The sequence below is a fragment of the Delphinapterus leucas genome, chromosome 8 (assembly GCF_059928025.1).
Source record: "Delphinapterus leucas isolate spDelLeu-1000000601 "Yukka" chromosome 8, BTC_Dleu_Yukka2, whole genome shotgun sequence".
Taxonomy (NCBI): domain Eukaryota; kingdom Metazoa; phylum Chordata; class Mammalia; order Artiodactyla; family Monodontidae; genus Delphinapterus; species Delphinapterus leucas.
In genome coordinates, this window is record NC_143136.1 from 60,308,415 (window position 1) to 60,329,842 (window position 21,428).

Genomic DNA, 21,428 nt, shown 5'->3' on the forward strand with positions numbered 1-21,428 from the left:
TTTCCTTGTTTCTGCTAACCTTTCAGAGTTTTGAGGAGTTCTGGAAAGTATTTCATAGACCGTCTCTCAGCTGGGATCTGTTTGATGTTTTGCTCATGGCTTGACTGGCGTAAAGGGTTTGGGGAAGGAAGACCACAGAGGTAAAGTGCTCTTCCCATCAGGGGTTCCTACTATCAACATGACTCATATTTTTGGTTATGGTATTTTTTTTTAAACATCTTTATTGGAGTATAATTGCTTTACATTGCTGTGTTAGTTTCTGCTGTATAACAAACTGAATCAGCTATACATATACATATATCTCCGTATCTCCTCCCTCTTGTGTCTCCCTCCCACCCTCCCTATCCCACCCCTCTAGGTGGTCACAAAGCACCGAGCTGATCTCCCTGTGCTATGTGGCTGCTTCCCACTAGCTATCTATTTTACATCTGGTAGTGTATATATGTCCATGCCACTCTCTCACTTCATCTCAGCTTACCCTACCCCTCCCCGTGTCCTCAAGTCCATTCTCTACGCCTGAGTCTTTATTCCTGTCCTGCCCCTAGGTTCTTCAGGACCTTTTTTTTTTTAGATTCCATATATATGTGTTAGCATATGGTATTTGTTGCTCTCTTTCTGACTTACTTCACTCTATATGACAGACTCTAGGTCCATCCACCTCACTACAAATAACTCAATTTCGTTTCTTTTTATGGCTGAGTAATATTCCATTGTGTTTATGTGCCACATATTCTTTATCCATTCATCCAATGATGGACACTTAGGTTGCTTCGATCTCCTGGCTATTGTAAACAGAGCTGCAATGAACATTGTGGTACATGACTCTTTTTGAATTATGGTTTCCTCAGGGTATACGCCCAGGAGTGGGATTGCTGGGTCGTATGGCAGTTCTATTCTTAGTTTTTTAAGAAACCTCCATACTGTTCTCCATAGTGGCTGTATCAATTTACATTCCCACCAACAGTGCAAGAGGGTTCCCTTTTCTCCACACCCTCTCCAGCATTTATTGTTTGTAGATTTTTTGATGATGGCCATTCTGACCGGTGTGAGGTGATACTTCACTGTAGTTCTGATTTGCATTTCTCTAATGATTAGTGATGTTGTGCATCTTTTCACGTGTTTGTTGGCAATCTGTATATCTTCTTTGGAGAAACGTCTGTTTGGGTCTTCTGCCCATTTTTGGATTGGGTTTTTTTTTATATTGAGCTGCATGAGCTGCTTGTAAATTTTGGAGACTAATCCTTTATCAGTTGCTTCATTTGTAAATTATTTTCTCCCATTCTGAGGGTTGTCTTTTCATCTTGTTTATGGTTTCCTTTGCTGTGCAAAAGCAATTTTAAGTTTCATTAGGTCCCATTTTTAAATTTTTGTTTTTATTTCCATTACTCTAGGAGGTGGGTCAAAATGGATCTTGCTGTGATTTATGTCATAGAGTGTTCTGCCTATGTTTTCCTCTAAGAGTTTTATACTGTCTGGCCTTACACTTAGGTCTTTAATCCATTTTGAGTTTATTTTTGTGTATGGTGTTAGGGAGTGTTCTAATTTCATTCTTTTACTTGTATCTCTCTAGTTTTCCCAGCACCACTTATTGAAGAGGCTGTCTTTTCTCCATTGTATATTCTTGCCTCCTTTATCAAAGATAAGGTGACCACGTGTGCGTGGGTTTATCTCTGGGCTTTCTATACTGTTTCATTGATCTGTATTTGTTTTTGTGCCAGTACCATACTGTCTTGATTACTGTAGCTTTGTAGTATAGTTTGAAGTCCAGGAGCCTGATTCCCCGGGTTCCATTTTTCATTCTCGAGGTTGCTTTGGCTATTCGGGGTCATTTTTGTTTCCATACAAATTGTGAAATTTTTTGTTCTTGTTCTGTGAAAAATGCTATTGGTAGTTGATAGGGATTGCATTGAATCTGTATATTGCCTTGGGTAGTATAGTCATTTTCACAATGTGGATTCTTCCAATCCAAGAATATGGTATATCTCTCCATCTGTTTGTATCATCTTTAATTTTTTTCATCAGTGTCTTGTATTTTTCTGCATACAAGTCTTTTGTCTCCTTAGGTAGGTTTTTTCCTAGGTATTTTCTTCTTTTTGTTTGAGTGGTAAATGGGAGTATTTCCTTAATTTCTCTTTCATATTTTTCATCATTAGTGTATAGGAATGCAAGAGATTTCTGTGAATTTTGTATCCTGCTACTTTACCAAATTCATTGATTAGCTCTAGTAGTTTTCTGGTAGCATCTTTAGTATTCTCTATGTATAGTATCATGTCATATGCAAGCAGTGACAGCTTTACTTCTTCTTTTCCAATTTGGATTTCATTCATTTCTTTTTTCTTCTCTACTGCTGTGGCTAAAACTTACAAAACTATGTAAAATAACAGTGGTGAGAGTGGACAACCTTGTCTTGTTCCTGACCTTAGAGGAAATGGTTTCAGTTTTTCACCACTGAGAACATGTTCGCTGTGGGTTTGTCATACATAGCCTTTATTATGTTGAGGTAAGTTCCCTCTATGACTACTTTCCGGAGGATTTTTATCATAAATGGGTGTTGAATTTTGTCGTAAGTTTTTTCTGCATCTATTGAGATGATCATACGGTTTTTATCTTTCAGTTTGTTAATATTTTGTATCACATTGATTGATTTGCATATATTGAAGAATCCTTACATTCCTGGGATAAACCCCACTTAATCATGGTGTATGATCCTTTTAATGTGCTGTTGGATTTTGTTTGCTAGTATTTTGTTGAGGATTTTTGCATCTATGTTCATCAGTGATATTGGCTTGTAGTTTTCTTTCTTTTTGGCATCTTTGTCTGGTTTTGCTATCAGCGTGATGGGGGCCTCGTAGAATGAGTTTGGGAGTGTTCCTCCCTCTGCTATATTTTGGAAGAGTTTGAGAAGGATAGGTGTTAGTTCTTCTCTAAATGTTTGATAGAATTCACCTGTGAAGACATCTGGTCCTCAGCTTTTGTTTGTTGGAAGATTTTTAATCACAGTCTCAGTTTCAGTGCTTGTGACTGGTCCGTTTATATTTTCTGTTTCTTCCTGGTTCAGTCTCGGAAGATTGTGCTTTTCTAAGAATGTGTCCATTTCTTCCAGGTTGTCCATTTTACTGGCATATAGTTGCTTGTAGTAATCTCTTATGACCCTTTCTATTTCTGCAGTGTCAGTTGTTACTTCTCCTTTTTCATTTCTAATTCTATTAATTTGAGTCTTCTCCCTTTTTTTCTTGATGAGTCTGGCTAATGGTTTATCAATTTTGTTTATCTTTTCAAAGATCCAGCTTTAAGTTTTATTGATCTTTGCTACTGTTTGCTTCATTTCTTTTTCATTTATTTCTGATCTGATCTTTATGATTTCTTTCCCTCTGCTAACTTTGGGGTTTTTTTGTTCTTCTTTCTCTAATTGCTTTCTTTAGGTGTTAAGGTTAGGTTGTTTATTTGATATGTTTCTTGAGGTAGGATTGTATTGCTATAAACTTCCCTTAGAACTGCTTTTGCTGCATCCCATAGGTTGGGTCGCCGTGTTTTCATTGTCATTTGTTTCTAGGTATTTTCTTATTTCCCCTTTGATTTCTTCAGTGATCACTTCGTTATTAAGTAGTGTATTGTTTAGCCTCCATGTGTTTGTATTTTTTACAGTTTTTTTCCTGTGTTTGATATCTAGTCTCATAGCGTTGTGGTCGGAAAAGATACTTGATATGATTTCAATTTTCTTAAATTTACCAAGGCTTGATTTATGACCCAAGGTATGGTCTATCCTGGAGAATGTTCCATGAACACTTGAGAAGAAAGTGTATTCTGTTGTTTTTGGATGGAATGTTGTATAAATATCAATTAAGTCCACCTTGTTTAATGTATCATTTAAAGCTTGTGTTTCCTTATTTATTTTCATTTTGGATGACCTGTCCATTGGTGAAAGTGGGGTGTTAAAGTCCCCTATGATTGTGTTACTGTCGATTTTCCCTTTTATGGCCATTACCATGTGCCTTATGTATTGAAGTGCTCCTATGCTGGGCACATAAATGTTTACAGTTGTTCTATCTTCTTCTTGGATTGATACCCTGATCATTATGTAGTGTCCTTCTTTGTCTCTTCTAATAGTCTTTATTTTAAAATCTATTTTGTCTGATATGAAAATTGCTACTCCAGCTTTCCTGTGATTTCCATTTGCATGGAATATCTTTTCCATGCCCTCACTTTCAGTCTGTATGTGTCCCTAGGTATGAAGTGGGTCTCTTGTAGACAGCATATATAAGGGTCTTGTTTTTGTATCCATTCAGCCAGTTTATGCCTTTTGGTTGAAGCATTTAATCCATTTACATTTAAGGTAATTATTGATATGTATGTTCCTACTACCATTTTCTTAATTGTTTTGGGTTTGGTATTGAAGGTCTTTTCTTTCTCTTGTGTTTCCCGCCTAGAGAAGTTCCTTTAGCATTTGTTGTAAAGCTGGTTTGGTGGTGCTGAATTCTCGTAGCTTTTGCTTGTCTGTAAAGCTTTTAATTTCTCCATCAAATCTCAATGAGATCCTTGCAGGGTAGAATAATCTTGGTTGTAGGTTTTTCCCTTTCATCACTTTAAATATGTCCTGCCACTCCCTTCTGGCTTGCAGAGTTTCTGCTGAAAGATCTGCTGTTAACCTTATGGGGATTCCGTTGTATGTTATTTGTTGCTTTTCCCTTGCTGCTTTAATATATTTTCTTTGTATTTAATTTTTGATAGTTTGATTAACATGTGTCTTGGCATGTTTCTCCTTGGATTTATCCTGTATGAGACTCTGTGCTTCCTGGACTTGACTATTTCATTTCCCATATCAGGAAAGTTTTCAACTATAATCTCTTCAAATATTTTCTCAGTCCATTTCTTTTTCTCTTCTTCTGCAACCCCCATAATTCGAATATTGGTGCATTTAATGTTGTCCCAGAGGTCTCTGAGAGTGTCCTCAATTCTTTTCATTCTTTTTCTTTATTCTGCTCCCTTTCTCTTCTTTGTTTGCACAACTCCTGGGGTTCAGCTTTGGATTTGGCCCCGCCTCTGTGTGTAGGTCACCTAAGGGCGTCTGTTCTTCGCTCAGACAGGACAGGGTTAAAGCAGCAGCTGATTAAGGGGCTCTGGCTGGTGGGGAGGGAGGGGTACGAAATGCAGGGCGAGCCTGCAGCGGCAGAGGCCAGCGTGACATTGCAACAGCCTGAGGTGCGCCGTGCGTTCTCCCGGAGAAGTTGTCCCTGGATCATGGGACCCTGGCAGTGGCAGGCTGCACAGGCTTCTGGGAGGGGAGGTGTTGATAGTGACCTGTGCTTGCACACAGGCTTCTTGGTAGCTGCAGCAGCAGCCTTAGCATTTCATGTCCGTCTCTGATGTCCGCGCTAGTAGCCGCGGCTCGCGCCCGTCTCTGGAGCTCGTTTAGGCGGTGCACTGAATCCCCCTGTCCTCACACACCCCGAAACAATGGTCTCTTGCCTCTTAGGAAGTTCCAGACTTTTTCCCGGACTCCCTCCTGGCTAGCTGTGGTGCACTAACCCCCTTCAGGCTGTGTTCACACAGCCAACCCCAGTCCTCTCCCTGGGGTCTCACCTCTGAAGCCTGAACCTCAGCTCCCAGCCCCCACTCACCTCGGCAGGTGATCAGACAAGCCCCTCAGGCTGGTGAGTGCTGGTCAACACCGATCCTCTGTGCAGGAATCTCTCCGCTCTGCCCGCTGCACCCCTATTGCTGTGCTCTATTCCGTGGCTTTGAAGCTCCCCTCGCCCGCCATCCCCCGTCTCCGCCAGTGAAGGGGTTTCCTAGTGTGTGGAAGCTTTTCCTCCTTCACAGCTCCCTCCCCAAGGTGCAGGTCCTGTCCCTATTCTTTTGTCTGTTTTTTTCTTTTGTCTTTTGCCCCATCTAGGTATGTGGGGAGTTTCTTGCCTTTTGCAAAGTCTGAGGTCCTCTGCCAGCATTCAGTAGGTGTTCTGTAGGAGGTGTTCCACATGTAGATGTATTTCTGATGTATTTGTGGGGAGGAAGGTGAGCTCCACGTGTTACTCCTCTGCCATCTTGAAGGTCTCCATATTATTTTAAATGTCTAATTTTCAACAGAAATTATAAGATATACAAAGAAGGAAGAAAGTGTGTTCTATACACAAGGGTAAAAAAGGAATCAATAGAGACTATACTTGAGGAAACTCAAATTTACTAAACAAAGACTTCAAATCAGCTATTTTAAATATGTTCACAAAACTAAAGGAAATCATTTCTAAAGAAGTAAAGTATGAGGATGATGTCTCACCAAATAAAGAATAGCAATAAAAAATATAGAAATTATGTAAGAGAACTAAATAGAAATTCTGGAGTTGAGAAGTATAATAACCAAAACAAAAAAATTCACTAGGAGGGCTCAACAGCAGACTTAAACACTTGTAAGAAAGAATCATCAATAGTGATGACACGTCAACTGAAATCATCCCATCTGAGAAACAGAAAAAAAAAGAAAAAAAAAAAAGAACAAAGCATCAAAAACACCTGTGGGACTCCATCAAGTGTACTGATGCACATATTGGGAATTCCAGGAAGAAAGAGAGAAAGGGACAAAAGAATATTTGAAGAAATAATAGCTGAAACTTCCTGATTTTGATGAAAAAGATGAAGCTATTCAAACTCCAAGTATAATAAACTCAGAGATCCATACCTGGACAGATTACAATCAAACTGTCAAAAGCCAAGAAGAAAGAATCTTAAAAGCAGCAAGAAAAGTGACTCATCACACACAAAGGATTCAAAAAAGATTAACAGCTGGTTTCTCATCAGAAACCATGAAGGCCAAAAGGCAGTAGGATTAACATATTCAAAGAAATGAATATAGGAAGAAAAAGACTATCAACCAAGAATTCCATAGCCAGTAAAATTATCCTTCAAAAATGAAGGAGAGGGCTTCCCTGGTGGCGCAGTGGTTGAGAGTCCGCCTGCTGATGCAGGGGACACAGGTTCGTGCCCCGGTCTGGGAAGATCCCACATGCCGCGGAGCAGCTAGGCCCGTGAGCCATGGCTGCTGAGCCTGCACATCCGGAGCCTGTGCTCCACAACGGGAGAGGCCCACATACCGCAAAAAAAAAAAAAAAAAAAAAAAAAAAGGAGAAATTGAGACATTCTCAGATAAGCAAAAACTGAGTTCATTATTGGTAGACCTCCCCTATCAAGAAATACTGAAGGGAATCCTTCTCCCTAAAATAAAAGAACAATAGACAGTAAATCAAATCCACATGAATAAATAAAGAGCACCAGGAAAGGTAATCACATAGATAAATATAAAGGATTGTTTAAGCGTATTTTTTTGTTCATAACTTTTTTCTCCTGTATTATTTAAAAGACAACTGCACAGAGCAATAATTATAAATCTGTGTAGATGGACATACAATGTATAAAGATATGTATATGCGAATAACACCACAAAGGATGGGGAGGGGGAGGCAACAGACCTATACTGGATCAAAGTCTGTGTATACTATTGAAACTAAGTTGGTATATAATCTGAACTAGATTGTCATAAATAAATATTAATTATAATCTCAGGACAACCACTAAGAAAATAACTCAAAGAAATATAATTTAAAAAAAACAAGAAGGAAATTAAAATGATAAACTAAAAAGTATCATTTAAACAAAAAAACAGCAGTAATGGTGAAATAAAGGATAAAGACACGAGATATATAGAAAAAAATGACAAAATGTCAAATGTAAATTCTACATTAACAATTATTATGTTAAATGTAACTGGCTTGAACACTCCAATTAAAAGGTGGACATTGGCAGGATGGATTAAAAAAAATGAACAAACCATATGCTGTTTACAAGAGACATATTTTAGATTCGAAGACGCAAACGGGTTCAAAGTAAAAAAGTCTGGAAAAACATACACCATGAAAACAGAAACCAAAAGAGAGCTGGGGTATTATACTAATATTGGATAAAATATACTTTAGGTCAAAAATTGTTAATAGAGACAAAGAAGGACATTTTACAATGACAGAGGGTCAACACATCAAGAAGATATAAAATTATAAACATATATACACTTAATAACTGAGCTCTGGGGCTTCCCTAGTGGTGCAGTGGCTAAGAATCCGCCTGCCAATGCAGGGGAATCCGCCTGCCAATGCAGGGGACACAGGTTCAAGCCCTGGTCCAGGAGGATCCCACATGCCGTGGAGCAGGTGGGCCTGTGTACCACAACTACTGAGCCTGCGCTCTAGAGCCCGCGAGCCACAACTACTGAGCCCACGTGCCATAACTACAGAAGCCCGCACACCTAGAGCCTGTGCTCCGCAACAAGAGAAGCCACCTCAATGAGAAGCCTACACACTGTAACAAAGAATAGCCCCCACCCACTACAACTAGAGAAAGCCCGTGTGTAGCAAAGAAGACACAATGCAGACAAAAATAAATTAATTAAAAAAAACAGGCCATCATATAAAAGTAAAAAAAAAAAAAAAAAAAAAAGGCTGAAAGCTTTCCCAAGGTTAAGTAAAAAGAAAAGGACACCTGTTGTACTCAACATTGTACTGGAGGTTCTAGCCACACAATTAGGCAATGAAAAAAAAACAGATTGGAAAGGAAGAAGAAAAATTATTTCTATTTACAGATGACATGATCTTGCGTATAGAAAATCCTAAGGAGTTCACAAAAAAATTATGAAAACTAATAAATGAGTTTGGCAAGGTTGCAGGATACAAGATCAGTACACAAAAATCAATTATATTCCTATACACTGGCAATGTACAATCCAAAAATGAAAGAAAACAATTCCATTTACAATAGCCCCCAAAAGAATAAAATAATTAAGAATAAACTTAACAAAATAAGTGTTAGACTTGTACACTGAATATCATAAAACACTGATGAAAGAAATTAAAGAGATCTAAATAAGTGCAAAGACATCCTGTTGTTCATGAAGTGGAAGACTTAATTGATCTAAAACATTGAACTTGATCCCCATAAAAATTCAAGCTGGTGTTTCTTGCAGAAATTGACCTGCTGATACTAAAATTCTTATGAAAATGCACTGAACCCATAATAGTCAAAACAACCTTGAAAGGGAAGAACAAAGTTTGAAGACTCACATTTGCCAATTTCAAAACTTACAACAAAACAATAATAATCAAAATGTGCTTAAGGAGAGATATATAGACCAATGGAATAGAATTGAGAATCCAGAAATAAACCTATACATTTACAAGCAATTGATTTTTGACCAGGATGACATGAAAATTCAATGGAGAAAGAATAGTCTTTTCACAAATGGTACTGGGACAACTGGATATCTATCTGCAAAAGAATGAAACTGGATCCCTACCTCAAACCATTTATAAAAATTAACTCAAAATTAGATCAAAGACGTAAACATAAGAACTAAAACTATAAAACTCTTAGAAAGAAACAAAGGCATAAATTTTTGTGATTTTGGATTAGGCAATGGTTTCTTCTTAGATGTGACACGGAAAGCACAAGCAATAAAAGAAAAAATAGAATAACTGCAATTCTTCAAAATTAAAACCTTTGTGTTCCAAAGAACACTATGATGAAAGCCACAGAATGGGAGAACATTGGCAAACCATATATCTCATTAGGGACTAGTATCTACGATAGAAAACAAATAAATAGAACTCTTATAGCTCAACAATAAAAAGACAACCCACTTAAAAACTGAGCAAAGGATCTTAATTGACATTTTTTCAAAGAAGATATATATCACTTACACCCATTAGAATGGCTATAATCAAAAAGACTGACAATAACAAATGTTGGCAAGGATATGGAAAAATTAGAACTTTCATTCATTACTGATGGAAATGTAAAATGGTACAGTCACTTTGGAAAGGAGTTTGGCATTCCTCAAGTTAAACAGAGTTACCTATAAGCAATTCAACTCGTATGTATATTCATAAGAGAACTGAAAACCAATGTTTACACGAAGACTTGTACACAAATGGCAGCATTATTCACAAAAACCAAAAAATGAAAACAACCCAAATGTCCATGAACTGATGAATGAATAAGCAAAATATGTTTATATCCATTCAACATAATATTATTCAGCCAAACAAAGGAATGGATACATGCTATAATATACTAAGTGAAAGAAGTCAGTCACAAAAGACCACGTATCGTATGACTGCATTTTTATGAGATGTCCAAAACAGGGAAATCCATACACAGAAAGTGGATTAGTGGTTGCTAAAGGCTGGGGAGAGGAGGAAATGGGGAGTGACTGCTAATGAACACTGAGTATTTTCTTGGGAGTGATGAAAATGTTCTGAAATTAGACAGTGGTATGGTTGTACAACCTTGTGAATATACTAAAAACCACTGAATTGTATACTTAAGAAAAAAAAGGAACAGTAGGTGCCTTCAAAAGTTCTGCAAGATGATTATTTTTAGTCTATAATTCCATGTATGAACTTATAATGCTAGGAAAATGGCAATTGAGGCTGGGGGAGGAGAAAGAGGGCAGATGCTCTAAGAGAACTAACTTCTCAGCTACCATAACTGAAAGCTGATGTTAGCTATTTAAAATTTTCTAATTTCAGAAATAGCAATATTAGAATACTACTTTAAACTAGCTAAATACCAGAAGAAACAACTAAAAGACTATCTCTGAGTAGTGATCTACAAATGGCAAGGACCTGACATATATGATTTTTATATGCTCTTCATTTATTAATTTAATACAAAATTTAAAATGACTATTTTTAAGAGAGAAACATCATCATACTCTAAGAAACTGGACTATCTGAAAAATGTAGTAGAGAAGGCCTGGCACTCGGGTCAAAAGACTGATTTCACGTCCTGTGTCATTTATTGGCCATCTAATAATGAACTAATCACTGTGTCTAGTTTCATATCTGTAAAATTGAGAATAAAATTACCTTTGCTCCTAACTAAAATTTGCTATGAAAATCAAATGAAACAAAAGTAGATTAAAAAGCATTGTTTAAAAATGAAAAATTATGTACTATCTACATAACACTACAAATACCCAAATATTTTAGATTTTACTTATCAAAGTAGATACCAAAGTGGACATTCATGATCCTGCTAAGCTGTCTGTCTCCAGGATTTACTTTAACTTGAATCATCTGGATGAAGGACCAGAATAGAAACAGACTCAAGGGAATATTCCATAACCTGCCAGATAAATGAAGTAATGTGCTTATTATCAATTAGTTACAGAATTTCTTTCTCCTAAGAATAAATTGTCTTCTAGAAAATATGTGCATGCCTGTACATCAATTTAAGAAAATAAAGAACAGCATTTACCTTCACAGTCAAATCCTCATTACCCAGTGTGACGTGGACTTGAATAGGCGGGTAAACACCTTTGTCGGCATGATGCTCCATCGTTGCTCTCATTGCATTCTGAAATACATAAGGGTTACATTAAAAATGCAACTTTGAAGAGAGAAACTAATTACAATTTTCAAGTACATATGCACTACTTGAAATTTTTCTAAAAATTTAATTCAGTGGAAATATGCCAGAGAATCATAATTCTTATAACCATATTTAAAGAATTACTTTAAAAAAATAAGTCAGTTTTGAAGGACTTGGTAGATATTTAGATTTAAAGACCCCAACTAAATTCTGCATATTTTCCAAAACCAGACTTCTCGACACTTTTAACTAGTTTTACATGAAAGCAGAAAATTCTATCCAAATATTTTTATAATTTGGTAATGGGCAAACCTTGTTTTTTGAAAACAGTTTCATCTCCATTTTAAAGAACTATTTAAATTGCCATAAATGGCTTTAAGAAAAAACAATTTTTTCATTTAGTATTAATAGCAAGTCTTATTATGATGTAGACATGAATCCAAGTTACCACTAGTTTGAAACTGGGGTATTTACACTGTAAAACTGTTTTGACCAATTTCTAGAGGATACAGGGTACACAGTGCCAACATATCATAAGCACTAAGTGATAACATGACACGTAGCATTGGAGTAGGAACTGCTAAGACTAGATACAGTTTAAAAGGCAAAAGACAGGACTGAACTTGGAAATAAGAGTGTGTGGCCGTGGAACACCAATCAGGGTTGAGTCCCATGAGGAGGAGATTCTGTCATCTCTACCAAAGGCCATTTAAGATCAGGTTTCAGACAGAAGCCATTATCACTGACATAATATAAAATCTGTTACATAATATGGTAATATTTCTTTTATAAAGCATCATGGGGAACAAGATCTTTATGTGACTGCAATTTCAAGGAAAAAAGTTACTTTTAATCCTTGAAGTGCCAATCGTTTATTCATTTAACCACTTTGGTAGAAAGATTTTTGTAAGATATTCGATACGTTCTTGCTGTCTTAGAACCAAGAACATTCTTCAATCTTCGCTATTCTAAGACAGTCAACCAGTTTTTCTGTGTTTCACTGTATTTTTCTTTTTCATGGTCAGGCTGAAAGCCACCTCTTCTCTCTTCCACAGGCTCTTGGCTGAAGACATGGTAACCACACTGAGAGAGACTACAGGCTTGATCTGGGGTGTAATTTTCAGCCACGTGGACCCGTACCACTCCTCATCATTCACTTTCCTGTCTACCAGCAAATGTCATTGGTGTGTTGATGAGAAAAAACGTACTCTCAATTAATAATATTTATTATTGTATATTTATATTTATTTATAATATTTATAATTGTATTTAGTTTTCAAATTTTGCTGTAAAGAGCAAAAATAACAGAAGTCCTGTAAATCAATATAAATGACTTTCTCAAAAAAATGCATATAACAGTGGGACTGGTCCTTTAGAGGTGAAAGTTGAGAATCATTCTTCTAAATATTTTGTTTTGTAAAAATATAAATAAAACTTTATTGAGCACCTATAGTGTGCTGCCATTGTATTAGAATTTAGTATGTTATTCTCTTCATAGTAACCTAGATAGTATTATCCTTGTTTTACAGAGGAGTAAACTGAGGCTCAGAAAGGTTGAGTGACTTGCCCAAGGTCACACACATATTACGTGGCAGAACTGGAATTCAAATCCAGGTCTTTCTGAGTCCCAGGTCTGAGCTTACCACTAAACTGAGGGGCCCGTGAGTGTTGACAAACAGCTGATCTCCAGTGATGTGACATGACACCGAACATGAAAGGGTATCTTTTAATGAAACTGAGGAAAATGCGGTACAGTATTTAAACTTTCAAAGCAGATTCCTAACCTTAGAAAAGGACTGATAAAGGTGACGTAATACTATTTTACAAACCTTGAAAAGTTCAAACACCATGTGATAGAGATGGGATGGTACATAAACCACTTGTATTGGCTGTCCTGGTGATTTTGCTACAGAGCAGAAGAGAAAAATATGAAAGTACAGAGAGATGTGCTTAGAGCATTTTAAAGAATATATTGTGTAGTGATGAAAAGAAAACATTTACTATGGAGGATAGTACTATTTGGGGGAGAAGGGCCACACCAGTTCTTCACTGAATCAGTGTTTGAACCCAATGCTCACACAAATTTATAACTGACTGTGACAACAAGAGTCCTGCACTCACTCTTGCAATCCTGCATAATGATCTACCAACCCATCTTCCCATTCTTGTCTACAACGGTGAGTCTGTTTAAGACACTCAGCCTTAAGGTCGGAATTTTACCTTCCAAAAAGAAGTGTTAAAGTCTACTTGGTCCAACCCACATAAATACATTATTTCTTTAAAAAGCCATTTTTTAATTTTTTCACCCAGGTGGAACGTTTTGTTTTATTTTAGGTACTTCAACGGATATAGATCTGAATAAAAACTTTGAGCTAGCATCAATTTATCAAGGACTACTAATTCTACATTCAAACATTTAATAGGAGCCCAGCTGGGGGTAGAGGGCAGATAATAAGTAAAGCAGAACTTTTAGTAAAGGAGTAAGGGTCTCCATACCTTAGAATTCTAATTCAGCCAATAAACTGGACTCTCCACTGAATACTGTCCCTTGGAAACATGCCCACAGCAGTTCAGGTTCCCAAACTATCACTTGTGCACTGTGGTTCTTATTTACTGAATGGTACCATATGGCTTTAGAAAACCAGGCAATTCTATTTTCAATGGGGCAACTTCCTCCACTGCCCTCCCACTCTAAGGTCCAGAATACAACTCAGTAAAGCCTATTTAATTTCATTCTTCTTAAAGGGTGATTTTAACTTAGGAAATGTTTGTCCCTCTATCAAACTACCCTACCTCAAGGAAAAACAGGGAGACTCATCAATCTCCTTCCAAGGCATCTAAACCTTTTGTGTCCAAAAGGCACTAGTCAGGGTGAAAAGAAGACCATCAGAAATAATCAGATTCTCATATAGATGAGCATCCTTCTTTCCTCTTTTACATCTCCAGTCTTTTTACTTTCTCAACAATAAAAAATGGTTTACAACTCAGGAAACAGAAATCTTAAAGGGTAAACCATACATTATTGAAGTACATATAAAAGTCAGATGTAATTTTCTCGGCATCACTTTTTTCTATGACTAACCAGAAAATCAAAAATAAGCAAAGAATCAATATTATCAATTAAAAATAAGGAAAACGGGGAAGAAAAAGCCAAAATGTCTTTCAGACAGGATCCAACTAAATTAAAAAAATATATATATATATGTACACACACATAAATACATATATTTTTAACATGATTTGCTCTCCCTCAGTTTTCATATCCAGTGAAGAAGTTGATGAAAAGTTCTTTTAATTAAAACAAATCTAAATTCTTCTTATCATCCCTTCTCTGGTAATCATAACACTAATCATTAAGGAAAAGGCATCAGGCTTACCATTTAGTTCTTCAAGTTCTAGTTCGGGAGAGTTAATATAATACAAATCACACAGACGCCTAGCATTTTCATAGCCATCTAGTGTGAATCAAAACAAAAAAGTCATTAAATAAATTTACTTCTGTTTCATGCATTAAGATGGCAATAGTATATAGACAAAAGAAATTTTAAAACTTTCTATAGAAAAAAATATACTTTAATAATCTTAGTTTGGGGAAGGTCTTTTTTAAGTACGACATGACAAAGCCTAAAGGCCAGAAAGGAAAAAATGACAGATATGATCACAAAAAATTAAAATATCTGTATGGGAAAAGACACCATAAACAAAGTAAAAAGAAAACCAGAAGGCTGAAGAAAATATTTACAATACAGATAACAAAAATTTAGAGTTGTAAGGGTTTAGGGAATAGCCACTCTCATTCATTGATACGTTTTTGGAGGTATCAAAATTTGAAAGGCACCTTAAATATTTTTGATTCTAGGAATCTTGCCTTCTAAAATACTAGCAAAAGTCAGCACATATCTAAGGATGTCCACTGCAGTACTGTTGGTGATAGAAAATTTAAAACAACCGAAATAGGCATCAACAGGAGATGGATTAATACATTCTGATACATCCGTAACGGCCATTCAATAATATGGTGTATATCCATATGTACTGCACATGGTACAATGTCTGTAAACTTGTAGAAAAATATACACAAAGTACCCCATTTTCCAAAAACAACAAACAATATAAGACCAACAGTTATGTATGTGTGCGAGTATAGACGGTACAAACACAAAGAAGTGTGGAAAGATGCAAACCAAACTATTATGAATTATGGCTCCAATATAGGGAATTAGAAAGGGGGGAGGAGGAAATATTTTGAAGTCAACCGATAGCCTCATAATATCACCACACTCTAACAAAACACTGTATCAACAAAACATTCGTCCTATTCATAGTGCACAGTTAGCATTATAAAGTTATATTCAAACCCATACGTTCACTCCTAACATTTTATCTCATAATATAAATAATTATTTTAATAGCAAGAAATAATACTCAATTTTGATTTTTTCATTTTTTCTGAAAGGAGAAAGGTACTTACCTTTAATAACTTCAACCACATTGCAGTTTGGATTTATGCTTCCAATGTGTTTTCGATGAGACAGGCTTCCTTTGCCTTTTCCACCAAATAATAAAGCTATCAAAAAATAAAAAACAAATAAAATAAGCTAAAATACCTAATGCCCCTGTCCAGATTTGAATACTGTTTCTCTAATGGGTAGCAAACAGTAGAACAAGTATTTTCCTTAAACATAAACATAGTATTTTACATAATGTTAAACATAAAAACTCAATTTAAAAAAAGCTCCTTTGTACGGCAGTCTTTTTGCTTTTCTTAATACGTGAAAAAGTAAAATTAAATGTTCTCCCTAAAAGGAAGTTTTCTAAATAAATTTAAAATACACCAACACATCTTATTTAGCTTCTTCTCTTGACTTGCAGACACTTACAGTGCTGATTGAGTAACATTCTAATTGAAATGCGACTCATGTAGAAACGATCCAAAAAGTACTGAACATTCTGGCTGGTGACAGGATCCACCCCGAAGCTCTCCTTGTATTCAATCACACCCTGAGCCATCGTGGGAATCACGTCATTGTGTCGGTTCCTGATCCGTATCACAGTATCTGTAAAGCTAAACAAACCCGTCTGGTTAAAACAGCCAAATATTTTGGCAAGTGAATGGGATACTAAAATCTAAGTTTACTCAATAATACTAGGCAAGGAAGCCCTAATTCAGTAAAAGAAGCATCCGTGCATGTTTTCTTACACTTATTTAAATATATTTCAGATGATAAAATATACCACATCTATGGAGATGTTAAGAAATTCCAAAATAGAACTTGTGAGATGTAATTATTTTCTTGGAACTCCTAAAAGTAACACGGCCACAAAACACAATCCTACAAATGTGAAGGGTTTTCTTTAACCATTATTAACTAAAATTATATGAGCACCTGCTATGAGGATGGATCCAGGGACATTCAGCATAAGGGAAGACAGAGCACTTGCTTCTAGGGAACACATGCTCTGTAAGGAATGAAGATGAATGAGCCAATAAAGGCTGTCTGTTTTGGAACTATTCCCCAGGTTCAAAAAGAGAAAGGGCCACTTAGAAAAGCAGAAAAGAATTCTAAGTCCATTCATCCAATGAGTTTAAAAAAAAATGGGAGAAGAAAAGGTAAATGTTGTGTTCAAAGAAAAATCTTCAAGCCATCCAGGCTTCCCATTTCTATCATTCGGAAGACATTATTGCATGGTTAATTTAAAGAACTAAATAAAAGAGGAAAGAAGTCTTAGTTATGAAGTAACAAAATCCATCTTGTAATATACCCGTAAGAATTTACACTTCCGAATGAGTGCTTTCTCATTCAAAGTCATCATCTTGAATGCTATTAACCTATTCCAATGATGCTCTCACTAGTCAAAACATTTCTGGAATTCCTAGCTTGTAATTAGTTTTGAAACCAAACTGTTAATCCAAAATACAAACAACAAAACTCCTCAAAAACAACAATCAACTCATCATTTCTAGTCACTCCTTAATCATTTATTTCACATCTCTCTATCTTGTCAAAACCAAAACCTGCAGTATTCTGCCTGGCTGCTCACCTTATTTTTTAAAATTCAGCTCTGAATAACTTTTCCCAGAAGGTTCTATAGCATAATGTTTACTTTTAAGTAAGACTGAGTGGGTCCAAATCCATTTGCTATCTCTGTGACCTTAATGCTATCTTATGTTACTTAACCTCTTTGTGCACAGATAGTATTACCTCAGTAGAGTTATTTTAAAGATTAAATGACATCATCTGTGTAAACTATGCTGCATACCTAGACACAGAGTAAATTCCTGATGTTATTTTCAGACCAAAATCATGTTTAAAAAGTGAAATGTTGCTATCACCTTTAAAGACAGTAAATAAAAGAAGGACAACAAAAGAGGTAGCCTTTAAGTTCTGAGCAACATTCACTGGAATAAGCAGGTAACTTGCCTTAGGGGACTATGGGGCTTATTAGTCCTGGTATGTTGATTATTAAACAGGTCACATTACTTACACTGTCTCACAGACTACTGGTCATAAACTAGAGACCCATAGACAAGTTTTTGTAGGCCTTCAGTGTTTGTTAAAAATTTAATTAGTTTCCAATCTTTCAAAATTAGGAGATTTTACTTTAAAAAAAACTAGACTTGCAGTTTTTCTTACACACACACACACACACAGATCCGATGATCTGGGCAGTGTTTCTGCTCAGCAATGATCAGCAGAGCTGAGATGGCTGTCCTTTAGAAGCATGCACTCTCCAGGTCAAGAGTCCTCACCAGCCCCCTATCATCCAAGTGGTACTGAGGCCACATCTACATTTCCATATTGGTCATCCCATTTGAACTGTATCTTTCTTTACACTAGAGTTAAGAGGAACATGAAGATTTTCTTATGCCCAGCCCAATTTACGAACTTATGTTACCTGATTGGCCTGTATGAGCTGCTATAGACACATATACCACCATATGTTCTAGAGCAGTGGGAAACTAAAAGTTAATCAATTTTCCTAAAGTGACCCAACAGCAGGTATAAGCTCAATACCTTTACATTTTTTATATGATGTTCAAACAGTATAAAAATTGTGTTCAGAATAGGGTCAAAACTGTGTACTTACTCATAAATAGTTTTAGCATCTTCAGCACTTTTGTCCTTAAAATCAAGAAGCTCCTGAAGACTCTGGATATACCTAAAATGCAAATCAACCCCTAGTAAAGCTGTTCTTATACATTTTGAAACTTTAATATTGTGAAAATGTTCAAAAGGCATTTTTAACATTTCTTAATTTTTAATTAATTTTTAACAAATTATGGTTGAAGTAGGATTTTTATACCCATTCACGTTCAAGCAAAGTGCCTGACAATAATTAGAAGAAGGTACATGTTTTCTCCTAAAAGCTTAGGTTAAATTTGATTTAAGAATTTTAAGATTTCCTACTACTTTTTTTTTTTAAAGTTCTATACTCTAAGATAGTTTTTAAATTTCTTAAAATTACCACTGTACCTTACAGTATAAATACTGACTTATGAGAACTGAGTCTGTCACCAATAGCTATGTGATATTGGGCAAGTGACTTAACTTGTCTTAGTCTCAGTAAAATGTGGATGCCAGCCTACCTTGGTCTAAGAGTCTAACTTAAATGCCTCTGCTTTAAAAACTTAATTTTAGATGTCTGTGTCCAGTCAACAGATGTTTATTGAAAGTTTACAATCTAACATGCGGTTCTTTTAAACAACTGAATAAAAACACAAAAGTCATGAAAATGCAGGTTTTTAATTTACCTAACAATTCAAGGGAGCAAATCGCCTGGTAAAGGAACAAAATGAGGGAAAAGCCAAATGACTCTCTGAAGGTCATGCTGAGGAGCACAGTGGCAGTGCAGCGCCAGAGCCAAAACACCTACCATTCAATGACCATCAGTAGTGTAAGGTCTGCTTTGGCTTGATCTAAAACTGCCATAACTTAGCAGGCACCCAGGGGCAATGAAAGTGTTTTAAAAATCTGTAAATCCACATGTTGGTTTGGAAAGTTGTTTCTGACAAGCAATGTGCCTTACTGCATGCCAACACATTCCAAAGTCAAGTGATTCTGATGTCTACTGTTATGACTTAACACTTAGTTTTCTCTTTATTGGCAAGAACAATTACGCTCTTTATTCAAGAGATACTGAAACCAAGCAGGACCCTGTGGGGCTCCTGGGCATGGAAGCCTTTCCATGTCCCCTGTTTCTTGTTTGTAGGGAATAGACTCCAGCCTCCACAACCTTCCCTGAGTTCCAAAGGGCAGGTCCAAACAGCTGGTAATCAGGGAAGGGAGGGGATGCAGAGACAAGGCAGGAGCAGCCAAGAAACAACAGTGCAGCCTTGGGGCAGGTCCTGGTTCCACCTCAAGTGAGATACATAACAATATCTTTGAGCTTTTTTACAGAACTAAAACCCCCAACAAATGGAATATGTTAGCATTCTTTAATCCAGAGAAGGTCACAGTTTGATAACCTCAGGAAGCTCATCGGGAGACCACCTGAGGCCAGATGAAAGGACTGCAGGCCCTGCACACACCCTGGTCCTTGTCAGCAAATCCTGCCCTTGAACCACTGCTACAATCACCAAATCTCCCTGGGTTGGGACACAGTTTTTCAGGGCATGAGCCCGCTGTGTCCCGCTTTGCCTGGCAAAGCAATAAGCTATTCTTTCCTACTTCTCCCAAAACTCTCGTCTTCAAGATTTGATTCGGCACCAGTGCACAGAGGCCGAGTTTTTGGCATCAAATTATCAACACTTACAATGTGTTAGGCACAGATAAGATTTCAAAATGCAGCATATTCTATTTTTAATGAATTCAAAACAAAACAAAACAAAACAGGAATAAGCCTCCATAGAAAATTGTATGTCCCCCTTCCATCAGAGTTCCTCTTACTTAAACCACATTTCTGTTACATTCTTGGACTACATGGCATCTAATTATCATTTATGTAGCAGTCATACTTCTTTCACTTATTTTAAAAAACTGACATTAGATCAGCTTCTTCCAAAACTATAATGCCTACAACAGGAAAGCTAGGATCTCCACAAATCATAATTGGGAAATGTCTTGCAGCTCAATTTTTTCCATTTAAGACTGAAATCTGGCAAACTCTTTTGTTTGAAATCTATAGTGCTTAAGAGAATAACACTTTTAATAACATTAACAAGAAAGGCTGTACACAGGTGGCCACATATGTGTGCACACTCCTAATACCTCTACTGTCATTTTTTAAAGGAGAGATCATAGTTTCTACACAATTCTAATAACTTCTAATTGTCTTTAAATGGTAGAATAAAGATTTTAACTTTTGTGATTTATAAAAATATACTTCAATAAAATAAATTCAGTTTATAAAAAATATTTATACCCTTTAATACATTTTATTAATCTGACCACAGCATGGGGCAGTAGAAACAAACAAATCTGAGTTTGAATCCCAGCTCCACCACGACTGGTACTGCCTTGGACAAAGGACTTAATCTGTAGGTACCTCAGTTTTCTCATCTATAAAATGGAGGTAATCATGCCTACTGGGCAGGGTTATTGAAGGGATTAAAGGTAATGTACATAAATCCCTAACTATCAACATACAGTAGATATTTTTATTACATTATAAAATAACATCCCTGCAGATTTAATAACACAAATCTGAAATATAGTGTTTGTATTTCTGTGCAGTTCTGATTGTTTTTTTCAAAACCAAAAAGTAGTACAGTCCAGGATTCAGGGGATAAACCCAGATACATCCAAACAAAGGAGGAGGAATGCTGCCACTACCTTAAGATTCCACTGAAGAGTAAAAAAGTATTTGCTTTAACTTCGGGTAAAGTCTACAACTCTATGGAAATTGCAAACTCAAGACAGGGAATCTTACCAGCTTTGCACCAATTGAACTGATGGTGTCCTGAGAAGATTATCTGGAAGAAGACTTATTTCTTTCATTATATTTGCCAATCTCACAGGCAACTCTTGCCGCAGAAACATAAATGAGGTCTTTTCACAAGCATTCACAGATCCTGA

The 21,428-nt window shown here is 36.4% G+C and overlaps 1 protein-coding gene across 1 annotated transcript in view; it reads right to left on the reverse strand.

Annotated features, from left to right (window-relative positions):
• PDK1 (pyruvate dehydrogenase kinase 1) overlaps positions 1–21,428 on the reverse strand; it is a 38,497-nt gene that overhangs the window by 15,006 nt on the left and 2,063 nt on the right. Inside the window, exons 2-8 of the mRNA XM_022570042.3 lie at positions 21,283–21,424; positions 18,502–18,573; positions 16,293–16,477; positions 15,884–15,979; positions 14,790–14,867; positions 13,242–13,318; positions 11,299–11,397 (exon numbers count right to left, since the gene is read on the reverse strand). Of these exons, the coding sequence (XP_022425750.1) occupies positions 11,299–11,397; positions 13,242–13,318; positions 14,790–14,867; positions 15,884–15,979; positions 16,293–16,477; positions 18,502–18,573; positions 21,283–21,424 (749 nt within the window). The remainder of the gene's footprint in view (positions 1–11,298; positions 11,398–13,241; positions 13,319–14,789; positions 14,868–15,883; positions 15,980–16,292; positions 16,478–18,501; positions 18,574–21,282; positions 21,425–21,428) is intronic.